Here is a 14,732-nt window from a genome sequence, read left to right on the forward strand (position 1 = left end):
AGAAGAGAAAGCAGGTGCAAAGGCCTGGAGGCTGGAGATGGAGGCCCCATGGTGTGGCCCTCGAGGGAGAGCCCAGGTTGGGAAGGGCGTCTCAGAGAGTTGATCCTGGAGGCGCTGAGTGAGAGGAGAGCAGATTTCTAAGGATACCCCTGGTGGGCTCCTAAAGCCTCCCCATCGTTCTTATGCAACTCCTTGGGAGAATTTTATCCCCTCAGAAAAACCAGACAAGTGTTAACACTCTCGTCCAGTTCCCCAGTTCAAAGATGAGCAGACTGAGTCCAGAAGGGGGAAATATATGGGATCACTGAGCATCACGAGACCCACAAAGCAGGGGGGGTCCCGGTCATGCAGCAGGCATGCTCCTGCAGCTGCTGGTCCAGAGCTCTGGCCGTTCCGCCGGGCTGACTTCTGCTTTGAATTTAGTGAAGATTTCCTGGAAGCCGTCGGGCCCCAGCCAACGCCCTCCTGAGCCCAGCCGGGACAGGCTCACCCCTTCCGGAGGCCCCTTGGGGGAGCTTCCTTCCTGCTGCTCAGAGAGCCCAGTGCGAGGGTGGATACGGGAAGGAAGCTCCCCCAAGGGCCACCGCTTGCCATGGGATGCTGAAGCACGTGCTGGTCCTTGGCCTGAGGGTTAGTGTGGAGAGGATGGAGCCTGTTTCTGTCACCCGAGGGGGCTCATGGACGCTCTAGCATCCAGCAGCAGCCGAGCTGTCTCTGTCCCCCCCCGGGGCCCACCCCTCCCCAAGGCTCCAGATTTCCCATCTGTCAATGAGCGGTCACTCTGTGGCCAAAGCCTCGAGCCCGAGCAGGCGTAAGTGCAGCTGGTTCCCAACGAGACAAAGCCCCATATTACATCGCACAGGGTAAAGAGGGGACGTCCTGGGAGAAATCTTGGATTTGTTGATTGGATATAAAAATACCCCATGACTCAGAATCATCATTTGGGGGCTAGAAGTCAACAAGTCCAGTTCCCAGAAACTGAGGCCCTGAGACAGGAAGGCAGAGCTGGCTCTGGTCCCGCGTCTCCCGGCCTTGGTCTCCATGTTCTGGTCCCGCTCCCGAATGTTGCCGATGGCCTCACACAGCTTGGCCAGGGCTGTGAGACCAAAGGCTGCCGGTCCAGAAGCTCTGCAGGTTTCTTTGTTGAGGCTGTGCACCTGTCATCACTCTAATCTTGATTTGCCCCACGGAGCTGGCCAAAGAACAGGGGAAGGCCCCCGGGACCTCACTGCTTCCCTGAGATCGTTAGCGGGCTGTGGTCAGTGAGATGGGGTTTGGTGCATTCATGAACGATCTTCTGGGGCTCTCATCTTGAGGTCAGCTGAGGACCGGCTGAGACCTGTTAGGAGGAGGCCCCTTGAGACAATGTTGTCCATGCATGGAGAGACCACCCACGTGACAGAACACAGATTCTCGTCTAAGTCCTAGAGCTGCCTAGAACAGTTAGACAAGTGGGGAGCAGCCCGCCCCTAATAGCTCCCTTGCCTTGGGAGCCCCGTGCCTGGAGTTTTACCCTTCTCCCTCAGTGCCCCCGCCCAACGTGCCAGAGTGCAATCCAACAACTGTTTATGAATTTCCCACCATGCCCCAAGTTTGGTCTGGGCTAGGCAAAAACAAAAATGGTCCTTACTTTCAGGGGGCTTCCATTCTCCTAGTAAATGGGTCATGGAAGTTAGTTTCAAGAGGGTTAGTTTCAAGAGGGAGGTCTGCCTCTGATTTGTTGTGTGGTTTAACCCAGCCATTTAGTCTTCTGAACCTCCATTTCCCCATCTGTAAAGTGATTCAGTTATACTAGGTCCCCAAAATCTCCGTGAGCCTGTGATAGAGAAAACTGAGGTGAGGACTTCCCGAGACCAGCTTTACGTCCGGCTCTCTGAGGGTACTGGGGAGAGTCCCTGGTTCTGTGGTCAGAGTGTCCCAGCACCCGTCCTAGATCAGACTTTTATCAACTCATAAATTTTAGAAACACCTTGGACACATCTCCACAAGGCAGGCCACGAGCGAGTAGAACACACACATCCCCATTTTATGGCTGAGGAAATGGAGGTTTAGTGAGAGGGAGTCACTTGCCCAGGTCACATTTGGGTGTCAGAAGTAGGATTTGAATTCAGTTCTCCCAAAACCAAGGCTGACACTTCCTGTTACATCACACAAAGCATCTATCCAGCACACTGCAGTCAGCTGGGGATGCCAGAATCTCCTGAGCGCCGGATCCATTTGCACTCAGTTGACTGCAGTTAGCTGATATCTGCCCCTCGTGTGTTTTGAGTTTGTTTTGATGGATTTCTCTACCCCTTATTTGTCATTTCCTGAGGTCCCCTGCTGCATCTGGTCTTTTTAAAATTTTATTTTTAATTTAAGAGGAACTAGATACATTTGCACCCTTATAAAAATATCTCAGGCAAATATTCATCTACAATATCTATATACATTTCACATGTTATAAAGAACTAAATGAGTCCAAAACTGCATTAGTTTAACTCTTACTTGAACGACCCAGATTTAATGGATAGGGTAGTACTTATACTGGCTCAAAGACTATATTCAATTAATGTTTATTCAAATATGTCAGGTCACAATCATACATGAAGAACTTACATATAAATATTAAACTAACTTATTAAATATTGTCTGGAAAAAAGTGTAAGTTCTTTCATGTTTTCAGAGAGTAACTATTAAGAACAGCAGTTTTTCAAATGAATAGTTTATTTTTTAAAACAAAAAATGTCAAAAAAAAAAGTTAAGGTGCCATTTTTGGATACATGTGTATACCTTTACACAAATATATTCAACTTCACATGGACAGAAAATATGAGACAAAAATCAGAATATGGAGCAATACACACTGAACATTTCTTTTCAGTGATTTGGAGTAGGTTTTCAAAAACTTTTTTGGTGCTTTCCACCACCCCCCTCTGTTGCTTTTAGTCTTAAGGGAAATAAAGCTAGTTAGAAGATAACATAAGAGACTCAGGTCATATGCAGAGAGCCCAGACAATTGCTCAGTTCAGCTGAGCTGGCCCCCAGCTCTGATGATGCTACACAAATCATGTGCACAAAGTAGAGTGGGTATTAATAGCATCCCGAGGCCATTTCTTGGTTCCCATATGCTCATATTTGGGGAGCTAACAAAATGGGTTTGAGGTGGATCTTTTAAATATCTTGCTCAAATTTTGTTTATCGGCTTTAAGTGATGTACTTGCAGATGTAGTAATGAGGGAGAACAATGAAGGAAATGTGGTAGACAAACAGCATCTCTGATTAACAAAAACTTCCCTTGGTTCTTGCCTTCCCATCATTCCATGAGACCGAGGCCAGTTTGATTAGTAGTGTCTTTGATCACCTTGGATCACCCGTACCATCTATTGGCAGAGCAAAGCTTTGCATTGGGAAAAACCTGAGTGTCCTTGAAGGAACAGGGTAGGAAGCTTGCCCAGTGATGATCAGCGGTTGGTTGGCTCAAAGTAATGGACGCTTTTCCTTTCAAATTCAAATTCCTGAACCTGAAGTTTAAGTAAACATGGTGAGCATTTTCTGTTGCTGCTTCTTTTAAAAACAACAACAACAACAACAACTCTGAAAATAGAATACTTCTTCATTCCTACTTCTTGATTCAGAATTGTGGCTCAGTAGAAATCCATTGTTTCACTGGTCAAGGAAGAGTGATGGTCCCCATCTATCAGTGGAGTGAGGGTAGGAGGGTGGAAGAGAAGAAGCTGGACTAGTTTGGAGTGAGATAGATATCAGGGTGAGTTAATGAGGTGGGGAAGTCAGTTACCCTCCATAGGACAAGTGGACAAGACAGAGACAGCTTTGACCACAAGACCCCAAGTATTTTTATCTTCTGGTCAAAATGTCTTTGGAGGACAGATGTCTAGGGCTGAGTGATGGCACAGAGATTAAAAAAGCAAAAGCAAACCAATAAACAAAATAGAATGGCTGCCACCAGGAATTCCAGGACATTTTGATGAGAGATTAAACAAAATAGAATTCTCGATTCTCTAATTCAAATATGAAAGTCAGACATATTAGGGAGAGACAAAGCAATTGACTGCTTTGGAGGTTCCTTCTGATTCAAGAGTTTATGAAAAACCCAACTATTATTAGATAATCCTGGAGAAAAGGGTCTTGCTAAGGATGGGATTGCTCTGAGACATGGGAGCCTAAAATAGTAAACCATAGAACAAATCCTGTCCCAGGGTTCACTAAGCGGGGGAGTGTGTGTAGGAGAAGAATGTGATCATCCCCTCTTCCCTGATGTGGTTGAACCACGGCTGATGTATCGGTTGGTGGGCTTGAATTGGACTTTTCCCCCCGTTCTGGATGACCCATTTTAGGTTGGACATTGATAAGTCAGATTATGTGTAGAGGAAGATGTGTTAGAAATCCTGCCTGAAAATATGGGCTGAAGGGGGAAAAGGGGATTGTTTAACTTGAAGGAATGAACAGCCTCGAGAGGATATGACTTCAGATTTGGGAGGGCTGTGGGCCCCAGAGCACATCATTAAGAGATGGGCAGAAGCAGCAGAGAGCCCAATTTATCAGGGGGAAACTTCCTAAGCCAGGGGTGGGATGGTCTGTAATGGGAGGGAGCGAGTGTTCACACCTTGGAAGTCTTCAAGCAAAGACTGACTTAGTAGAGGATCCTTTTTCAGGCTTGGTTTGGTCTGGGAGGCCACGAGGTCGTTTCCAGTTCTGACATTTTGACTTATAACTAAGCACACTTTTCTCTCCTGGCTCCTTGAATCGGCTGTTTTGTGACCCCTTCTAAATCCTTCACCATAGTAGGTCCTTGGCCCTTGGGCTCATGGACCTGATTGTCCATCGTCCGTGTCTTTGATGCTCGTTATTAGCATTGCTGTTGATAGGCCTTTCTTTGAAACGAAGTCTTTCTCCATGTGGGTGGGGATGGGAGTCGGCTCCTGAACATCTTCCTGTCCCCTCAGCCCCCCAGATCTCACTCTGGCCCTCCAGGGAACGTGTACTTCTTTTAGCACGGCAGTGAAGGGAGGGGGGTGTCCAGAAGGAATAACTAAAGCTGAAGTTCTGGATAGGGCCACGTGGATACACCCACAACTCCATGACCATGGTCCCAACTCCCCTCAGCTCTTTCCTCCTCCAACCGCCTTGACATGGCATGTGAATGGTGTGTCCAGATCTGGGACTCTGGGAAATAAGATAAAGCCATTTATCCTTAGGATAGTTTGCCAAATCTGGCCACCCGTTGGTGCATGTTCTTCACATTTCTGGCCACCCCAAATCCATGACTAGACACGGCTCACATTTTGTCTCGTACACACTGTGACTTTTTGGAGTTAGCTTCTTCTCACTGGACACCATTTGGACGGTGTTTTCTGACATTTTAATTTCTTCTGTGTGTGTCCGTGTATGTGTCCTGGGCTGCCTCCCACCTATAGCATTTCATTCGGAAATGACACTAGGTATAACCTCACTTTTCTCTTCCTCACCTGCTTGGTCTGTACCCTTCTTTTTTTTTTTTGAATTTTTGGTTTTTTTATTTTTTCCCCTGCTCTATCTACTCTTGTTTTCTCTAAACCCCACTTCCCTGAAAACCTTTCCTTTGGAACTCTCCATCCCCCTTAAAGTGATCGTGTTTGACTGTGGTCCCCATCTTGGTTTTCTTTGTAGTTCCATGTCCCCAATTTGTATGAGATCCCAGACCGCCTGTCATTCACCTGTGACATCTAGAATAGACTCATGGTCTAGCTGTCTGTGCCTCGATGCCCTCCCAAATCCACTTTGCAAGAACTGCCGAGGCACGTCCTTGGAAACGGGACGGGGCCGATCCAATGGACTCTTGCCGGCAGAGCCCGTTCTTCCTAAAGAGGCTTTGGCTGGGCTTGACTTTGTGTTCTTGGTGACGGAATGTTGATGTGAAAGTGTTTTGGAACCTACGTCTTCTTGAGGATAATCAGATGGAAACCAGGAGAAGGTGGGGGGCTCCCCCAAGAGAACCTCGGAAATTTTCGAAGGCAAACCCTGGACATTTTGAACTGAGGCAAATGCATAAAACTAAAAAATATGACCCCCTCCTAGAGCTCCAGAGCAGGCCAAGCATTGGGAAACGATACTATTTGGGAATGATGGGCTCACCATGGTTATGACCTGGGAGTGGGAGGCAGGGAGCAACCTGTCAACTTACAGGATATTGGGAAACACTCCCTCCCTCCAAAAAATGGGGAGCCTTCAAGTAATCCCGTAGCCTGGGTTAGCCACCAGAGGGCAACATGCATTGAGAGGATTGGGCTAAATGATGCTCGAGGTCCCTCCCATCTCTGACATTGGCGATGCTGTGACTCTAGGTGTGCCCAGACGAGCCTTTAGTGCTTCTGGACAATGTCAATGGAACACCGACCCAGGGCTTCCATCTCAGAGAACAGATACTGAACCTTTTATGCCAGTTTTACCTTTCCAAGGATTCGTCTCCTAGAGTTTGAGCATAGTTCAATCAGTCAGTCAACATTTATTAAGCACCTACTATGTGCCAGGCACTGTGCTAAGCCCTGAGGATACAGATGCAGAAATGAAAGAGTCCCTGCCTTCAGAGAGCTCTCAATCCAGCCAGAAGGAAGGATGTATGCATAGGAAAGCATATACAGAAGGTTTCTGAGGTGGATACCTTCTTATATGAAATGGAAGAAAGATGGAAAGAGACAGAGGGAGAGGGAGGGAAGGAGGGAGGGAGGAAGGAGACACACAGAGAGAGAGAGACAGAGAGAAACAGAGACACATAGAGAGAGACATAGAGACAGAGGAAGACATAGAGACAGAAACAGAAGAGAGAGAGAGATAGACACACAGAGAGAAACAGACAAAGACATAGACACAGAGAAAGACAGAGAGACCCTCTCCCAGATGTGTTGAGTGGGGACCCAGGTCAGAGAAGGCATCCCGCTGACATTTCACTATGAAGAGAATGAAAGAAGAGAATGGGGCTCTTTAGACTTCGGATGGATTCTGAGCTTCGCAGGGATGGAATTCCCACTAAAAGGGAAGCCAAAGAGAGGGTCTGGGGTATCCGGGGGTGGATCAGGGGCTCCCTGCTGGTTTCCATTCTGAACATCCTCCCACCGCTCACAGAGTTCTTCCATTCCATGGAAGGAAGACAGTTGTTTAGTGCTTCATGTTTGACGGCAGAGATGGAAGCCTGGAGTGCTGCTGCTACAAAGTCATCTCATTTCAGTCAGAGGGGCCAAAGGTGCCCCATCTCCCATGCCTGGTGGCTCTCTGTGGCTCTGGTCAGCTTCCTGATCTGCCTCTTTGTCTCTCTTTCTGCATCTCTTTGTCTCTTTCTCTCTCTCTGTTTTTCCCACTCTCTCTTTCTGTTTCTGTCTTTTTCTTTCTGTGCTGTCTTCTATCTCTATCTCTGTTTCCGTCTCTCTCTCTCTGGGTCCATCTGTCTCTTGTCTGTCTGTCTGTCTCTGTCTGTCTCTGTCTTTCTCTTTCTGCATCTCTTTCTCTCTCTCTTTCCCACTTTCTATTTCTGTTTCTGTCTCTCTTTTTCTTTCTTTGTCTCTGTGCTGTCTTCTGTCTCTCTGTCTCTCTCTGTCTCTCTGTCTGTCTGTCTCTCTCTCGTTCTCTCTCTTTCTCTCTCTCTCTGGGTCCATCTGTCTGTCTCTCTCTCCCACATAACTTCCTTCTCCCTCCTCTATTTTGTTCTCTTTCTTTTCTTGACCTTGGGCTCTCCGTCTCTCCTCTTCCTTTCTCTGCTGCCCCATTTTTGGCAGATGCATCATGACAAGCCACTGCCCTGCCATGGCCACCTGTGGGCTTTTGGGCCAGTCCCTGCCCCTCCTCAGGCCTCAGTTTCCCCTGCAGTAATCCAGTGAGGGGGTTGGGCCCCTTTCTGTCTACCTGCTGCCTTCTCTCTTGTCTCTCTCCTCTCGTTCAGAGTACGTCCATCTTCGTCCAAGACAGCAGGCCCTCCAATATTCTGACTTGCCCCAAGTTTTATGTTCACTTTCTGCCCCCAGCCCAAGGCAGGGGCCACATGGGAGCTTTGTTGCCTGAGCACTCTGAGGCGGCTCCATCTGCCAGTCACACATGTGTGTGTCCACGTGTCTGTATGCATGTTCGGCCCCCGCCTCCGGCTGTGTCTGGGTGTGCATCCGGGTTGGTTTTTACCCAGCTTTGCTTCTTTTCAGGACCTTCTACCAGTTTGAAGCCGCTTGGGACAGCTCAATGCACAACTCCCTCCTGCTGAACCGGGTCACCCCTTACCGTGAGAAGATCTACATGACACTCTCTGCTTACATCGAGGCAAGGAACTGGACTTCTTCCCAGGGCAAAACCCCAACGTCCTCCAGGGCCCAAAGGATAAAACCCTGGAACCCCAAATCTTGGGGACTTTTAGCGTTTGCCACCTCTGATTTCCCACCCGCCCCATACACACAGAGGGGGTCAGAAAGTAGAAATAAGAACTAGGATCTGAAACCCCAAACAGCCACTGCAGATGCAGTCCCTCCCTGAATGCACCTGGCAAAGCTAGCCCAGCAGAGCAAAGGAACAGGCTAATGAGTCATGGGGATTGGTGCTGGCCATGGGCAGTGCCCGTCAGCCTTGACAGCTGACTAGGAAGAGATTAAATTTTCATGAAGTGTGACTTCCTTAAAGTTAAATCACACTGTAGACCTTATACCATCTGGAAGGAAAATTACCCAAAATTTAGCAGAATAGAGTGTGCAGGACACTTGCTCTAAGAGCCCACTCTGCCATTGATTACCTATGGAAGTGACACTGGACAAAGCGATTGAACTCTCTGGCTTTGCCTCTTCACCTGTAAATGAAAGGGTAATCCCTTTGAGTTCACAAAATGCTTTATGACTCATCTCAGGTATCCTTCCAATAATCCTGCGTGACGTTTGAGTATCCCCATTTTACAGATGGGGAAACTGAGGCTCAGGGCACTTAAATGACTTGCCCATGGCCACATAGCTAGTGGGTAGGTATCACATCTGGGGTTCCAAGCCTGGGCTCTTTTCACAACACTGTGCAGCGCTCTCCCTCTCCCTCTCAGATGATTTTTAAAAGCTATATCCAGTTTTAGAATTGGATTATTCTAAAAATTAGCCAATGAGAAGGAAATCATTGAGGGGCGTGTGCTGAATCCGTAGCTCTCCCCAGCCGCAAGGTGTGCTGCACTGAGGCTTGTCCCATGCCCTTTGTTCAGGGAGCCACATGAAGGAAGGCACACGTGGCCTCCATGGTGAGATCCAGAGGAAGGGATACCCTTAGAGCGTTGCCTTTCAAAGGATTTGGCTCATTTCTGGGACTCTCCAGTTGCAAGATGAAGGAGAGATCTCAAGTTTGAAGTGACTGGTTGAGACCACAAAAAGCCCCTGTGATAACAGAGGCCAAAAGTCAGGCGGGCGGGGGACCATCCAGTCTGGGGATGGAGACGTGATGCGCTGTGTGTCCCTGAATTCGTGACAAGAACAGATGGCATGAGACAGAGATCGTCATCGTCCAGTCTGTCCAGGCTTGAAGCATCATGGGTAGGGCTCTCACAGGAGCTCTCCTCCTCCGCCCACTTTTCTTTCTCCTGTGTTTCAGATGGAGAATTGCACCCAACCTGCTGTGATCACCAAGGACTTCTGCATGGTGTTCTACTCCCGGGATGCTAAACTCCCGGCATCTCGTTCCATCCGCAACCTGTTCGGCAGCGGGAGCCTGCGAGCCTCCGAGAGGTAAAGTCCGCTCTGTGATGGTCCTCTTGGGAAACGCTCAGTAAGAAATGATTGCCTCATATTGAAGGGTTAGTGCTCGCCCTGCAGCAGGACCTCCCAAGGAAATCTCCTATGAAAGGCCTTCTGGTCATGGTAGGATAACAATGGCGGGTTGGCATCTTTGCCCTGGCTCTGTTACAGGCCCAAGGAGTTTACATGGAGAAATTGCTTGGCCTTCATAGTCCCTTGGCCGCATAGAAACAGGCAAGTTTAGCTCCCACTTCCTAAGACTGATGAGTTAAAATCGGAAGCTGCCAGGGGAGTGGTCCTCTCTTTCCCAGGGAACTCCTCCCTGTTCCTCACCCATCTGTGCCTCCCATTCCTACTCCCAGAAGGGTCTTGGGGGTTGTTTTGGGCCATTTGCATCGGGAACATTTTGTCCTACTCTGGGGATACAGTTACTAGCTGTAGCTCTGTGGCCAACGTATCAGGCGTCCAGGGCTGGAAAGGTATGAATCACGGTATCTCTCGTCCTGCAAGGTCAGGAGCCCCAGCAGAGAAAGGGAGTGACCAGAAGAGAAGATACTTAAAGCCCAAGAGGCAGGGACGCTGCCAAGAATTTCTGAGTCATTTTAAAAACAGTTTGAAAAAAAGGACCTTATTCAAGCCAAAGGCTTCGCAGGGAGCAGGGAAGGTCTCCTAAATAACTTATAGAATGGATGCTTCCTCAAATGCATGACAAGTTTCAGCCATCTAAAAGAAAATGACCAAGATAAAAGTATGGCAGAATAGATGGCCATAGAGGCAGGAAAACCGGCTTCAAAACCTGCCCCGAACATTCACCAGCTGTGTATGTCGGGATAAGTCACCTACCTTCAGTGAGAGAGCGGGACTCCATGGTCTCTAAGATTTCTGCCTTATCCAAATCCATGATTCGTGACAGGGACCACGGGGACCATAGAAGGGTTACCAAATAAGCTGATTCAAATGTCAGCCAAGAGACGGTCAACAAGTACTAAGTATTTGCTGAGCCAGGCCCTAAGCTACATGCTGGGGCACAAAGAAAAGTGAAATTTGAGTACTTGCCTACAAAGATCTTCCACTGTAATGGAAGAGACCATATGAAGATATCCAGGTATATACATATATACTCAACAGAAGGTAACCTGACGGGGGGCATTTGCCTCTGAGGGGATCAGAAAGAGTGTCCTGCAAGAGGTGGGCTCTGTGTGGAGTCTTGAAAGAAGCCAGGAAAACCAAGAGATGGAGGTGAGGGAATAGCATCCCTGGCCTGAGGGAGCCGGGCAAACATCCGGAGATGGGGAATGGTACATTTGAGCTTGTTTATAGGAAGAGTTGTCCTTGATGAGGAGTAGACTTAGTGTGTGTGGCTCCGGGGCACAGGAAAACTTCTTTCCGGGCTTCCAATTCTTCATATCTGTAGAGAAGCAGTTGAATTCCCTTTTCTTTCTGTAAAAATTTTTCCTTTCAGCTCTCAGTTCAGCTCAGAAATGTCATCTTGTATAATCTCTAAGGTCCTCCCCTATTCTTAAAATTCAACAACTCTGTAATAAAGAACATGGGCTCCATGATTAGGAAGAAGTTTTCTGTGCTTCCAATTCTTCATATCTATAGAGAAGCAGTTGAGTTCCCTTTTCTCTCTGTAAAGTTGTTCCTTTCATCTCTCAGTTCAGCTTGGATGTAAATCATCTTGTATAACTTCTAAAGTCCTCCCCTATTCTTAAGATTAGTAATTCTATAATAAAGAACATGGGCTCCATGACTAGGTCCTCTTAAGGAGCAAGAAATCAGCAGAAATGATCGAGCTGGAAACAGAACTTTCCTCATCATTCAGATCCCACAAGCCATCCATTCTAGGTCAGCTGAACCCTAGAATGACTCCTGGGATGTCGGCACTAGATAGGGTGACTGTGACGTCCCTGCTCACAGATGAAGATCTCTCATCTCAGCATCAGCAAATGACTTTCCCATTCTTTAGAAAAAAATAGACCTTATCATTGCTGTTTTGGGGATGGGATTTAGATCCGCCAGGTGTGTTAGCTCTAGAAAAGAAGCAATCGAGTTCTATTCAAGCAATGTTTATGAAGTCTGATTAACATGCAACCTAAGTTAGCCTCTTTTTGACCGGCACTGCTGGATGGATCTGGTTCTCCCCTCGGGGACCAGGAAGAACAAGACCACTGCTTCTTGCCCATGGTGGCCCTTCCAGCACCTATGCCTAACCATCCTAGGCCCCTCAGCTTCTTTTCTCCATGCCCATATCACAGATTTAAGCTCCTTCACAGTCCTAGCTGCCCTCCTCTCCGCACACCCTGGAAGACTGACATCCCTCTAAAACACTGGTCCCCAAACTAAACATAGTGTTTCAGAAGAAGTCTTAGAACAGAAAACAAGGGAATCATCACCTCTCTAATCGTGGGAGCATGGCTCCTCCTAACGTGACCCTAGATCACTTTTGTTTTTCTGGTTGCTGTATCACTTCACTGACTCTATAAATAGAGTTTTCAGTTCACTGAGACCCTTCAGATCTTTTTCAAAACAATTACACCTCTACTTGTGCCTTCTCCATCTTACATTGAAGAAGCTGATTCTTTTATATTCAAATGCCATTGATTCCTATTAGATTTCATCTTGTTGGGTTCTTCCCTTTGTTATGCCTGCCATGATATGGTTGGGTCCCGGCTCTGTCCTTCAGCATGGTAGTAGTCGCCGCTCCTCTCCCACTTGTGCTCAGTCTGCACGTGGGATGAGCACGCTAGCTCCGCTTTAACAAAATCAGTGATGGAAATACGCACTAGCCCGTGCTCTTCCAAGCACTGAATCTCTCCACTGGATTATCACCTAAGCCCTATCTGTCCGTCTTTTCCATGCGTAACAGTTGAAATAGATAGTCAAAGTCCTTGCTAAAATCTGTGTACACGACATGCACAGCATCTGACGTCTGTCCCGGCTGGGAAGGAGGCCAGCCTGACAAAGCCCGTGCTTGAAGAACCCCGGTAGGCTCTTCTCATCCTGGCTCCAACTGGCTCTTTTCAGGATCCTTTTTAGTGTTTGGAGGAATCCAGTCCAGCTTGCTGGCCTAGGTGATATCTGGATTCCATTCTCTTGCCTTTGGTGAAACTCATAGCAACATCTGTCCATCTCCAGTTTTGTTTCTCCTTCCATCTCCCGTGCTTTCCCAAGTATCAGATAAGGTTTGCTCCATATTGGTGGCAGGAACCTCCATACTGCCCAATCATAAACTCCTGCCTTATGTTCCGGGCACTAAAAGGGTATTCATACAGTGGCAAGATAATAAGTAGTTCTTGCCCTCTAGAAGCTTACATTCCCTGGGGATGAGCGGACAGAACATGTACAAGATTAGGCCCATACTTGCTGATTTCAGGCAGCATAAAACTCTAAGGCTTCCTGAAGGAGGTGGCCCCTGTGCTGAGCCTTGGAGTCATCTGGAGGTGCGTTCTAGGCTTGGAATAGAACCTGTGCCAGGGGATGGAGACAAAAGATAAAAGGTGGAGTTTGGGGAACAGCAGGTGGGCAAGGTTGGCCAAAATGTAGAGGATACAAGAGAGCTGGAAGGACAGGCTGGAGCCAGTGGTAAGAGGCCCTCAATGCTAGCTGAGCAGTGGATACATTATCTTGGGGGCAGTGGGAGCAATTGAAGATTCCTAAGCCGGCTCACAGCTGTTACCTCTTCCTTTGCAGCAATCGGGTGACCGGAGTGTATGAGCTCAGCCTATGTCATGTGGCAGATGCTGGAAGTCCAGGTGAGTGACCGGTCCTGCTCCCTCTTCCTGGGCCTGGCCGCTCGGGCTCACCCTTGTCATGTGCAGAGTTGACTCTCCACATCTTTTATCAGAGTAGACCCTTTTGGTGTTAACCTGGGCCCCGGGAGCTCCACAAAAGAAGCCTGAGCTAATGGTGCAGCTGGTCCTGACTCCCTGTGGCCACGTGGGATGACTCTAGGACATGAGGTCATGGTGGGTGGAACTGACCTGCAGGCCTGACTCCTTAATAAGCCCAAGGAAGGCCTAGAAGTAATTGGCTCTCCCAGAAGACCAGTCCTTCACCGGCCCAGTGGCCCACCTCCATGCTCCTCTGCATGTGTCACTCCCTGGAGAAGGCTGTCTTCTGCCTGAGCCCAGGGCGTTAGTGACTCGCACCCGCAACATTTGATTCGCTCCTGGCAATGCTCACTCTTAGTTGTGCCCTTTGTGTTGTGAGTCCCTCAGGGGGCCAAGAAGAGTCTCCAGAGGGGAAAATGCTTATTCTTCTGCAGAGGCTGGATGGGAGGAGCCTGTTTTTTCAGAAAACATCCATCTTTTCCCCTCTCCACCATCACACATGTGCCTTGGGGCTTACACTCCCCGAACCTGGCTGTTGTTCAGTGACTGAGTGGACCTCTGTCCCCACCTTCTGTAGTCCGGATGGTCCCATCTACAGGGAAAGTGGGCCTTGACATATGGCTGATCCTCTCGTTCCAGGGATGCAGAGACGACGTCGGCGGGTCCTGGACACTTCTGTTGCCTACGTGCGGGGGGAGGAGAACCTGGCCGGCTGGAGGCCCCGCAGTGACAGCCTCATCCTGGACCACCAGTGGGAGCTTGAGAAGCTAAGTCTACTGCAAGAGGTGAGAAGCCATTCTTGCAACCAAACTCTCCCCCTCTCATTTCTTTTGGGGGATGGGGGGAAGAGGACAGACTTCTGATGCCATAAATGTAGGGAACTTCTGATGTGGAAATTCCCTTCGTTAATACAGGTGGGCAGTGGGTTTGTGCCACCTAGCCCGGGGCACTGAGAGCTTTGGCCGCTTGCCTGGAGTCCTGAGGTCAGTGGATGTCAGGGTCAGGTTTGGCCTTCCTAATGCCAAGGCTGGTCCTGTATCTGCCACACCACAGTCCCCAAACCCCCTCGGGAGTCCAAGAAATGATCATTTGGTTTCCATGGCAAGAAAATACAACCAATAAAGTGCTTTAAGCTCTTCAAAGCATTGGAAATGCAGGATCTCATTTGGGACTTACATTGGCC

General features: G+C 48.4%; 1 protein-coding gene across 14 annotated transcripts in view; it reads left to right on the forward strand.

Moving 5' to 3' along the window:
- KIF1A (kinesin family member 1A) overlaps positions 1 to 14,732 on the forward strand; it is a 171,683-nt gene that overhangs the window by 140,189 nt on the left and 16,762 nt on the right. For 11 of the 14 annotated variants that reach the window (XM_031957496.1, XM_031957498.1, XM_031957503.1 and 8 more), the window contains 4 exons: positions 8,166 to 8,280; positions 9,574 to 9,707; positions 13,410 to 13,471; positions 14,189 to 14,334. In XM_031957496.1, the coding sequence (XP_031813356.1) occupies positions 8,166 to 8,280; positions 9,574 to 9,707; positions 13,410 to 13,471; positions 14,189 to 14,334 (457 nt within the window). Of the gene's footprint in view, positions 1 to 5,417; positions 5,442 to 8,165; positions 8,281 to 9,573; positions 9,708 to 13,409; positions 13,472 to 14,188; positions 14,335 to 14,732 lie in introns of all 14 variants that reach the window. The other 3 variants (XM_031957497.1, XM_031957506.1, XM_031957509.1) reach the window with 1 other exon arrangement.

The sequence above is a fragment of the Sarcophilus harrisii genome, chromosome 3, assembly GCF_902635505.1.
Source record: "Sarcophilus harrisii chromosome 3, mSarHar1.11, whole genome shotgun sequence".
Classification (NCBI taxonomy): domain Eukaryota; kingdom Metazoa; phylum Chordata; class Mammalia; order Dasyuromorphia; family Dasyuridae; genus Sarcophilus; species Sarcophilus harrisii.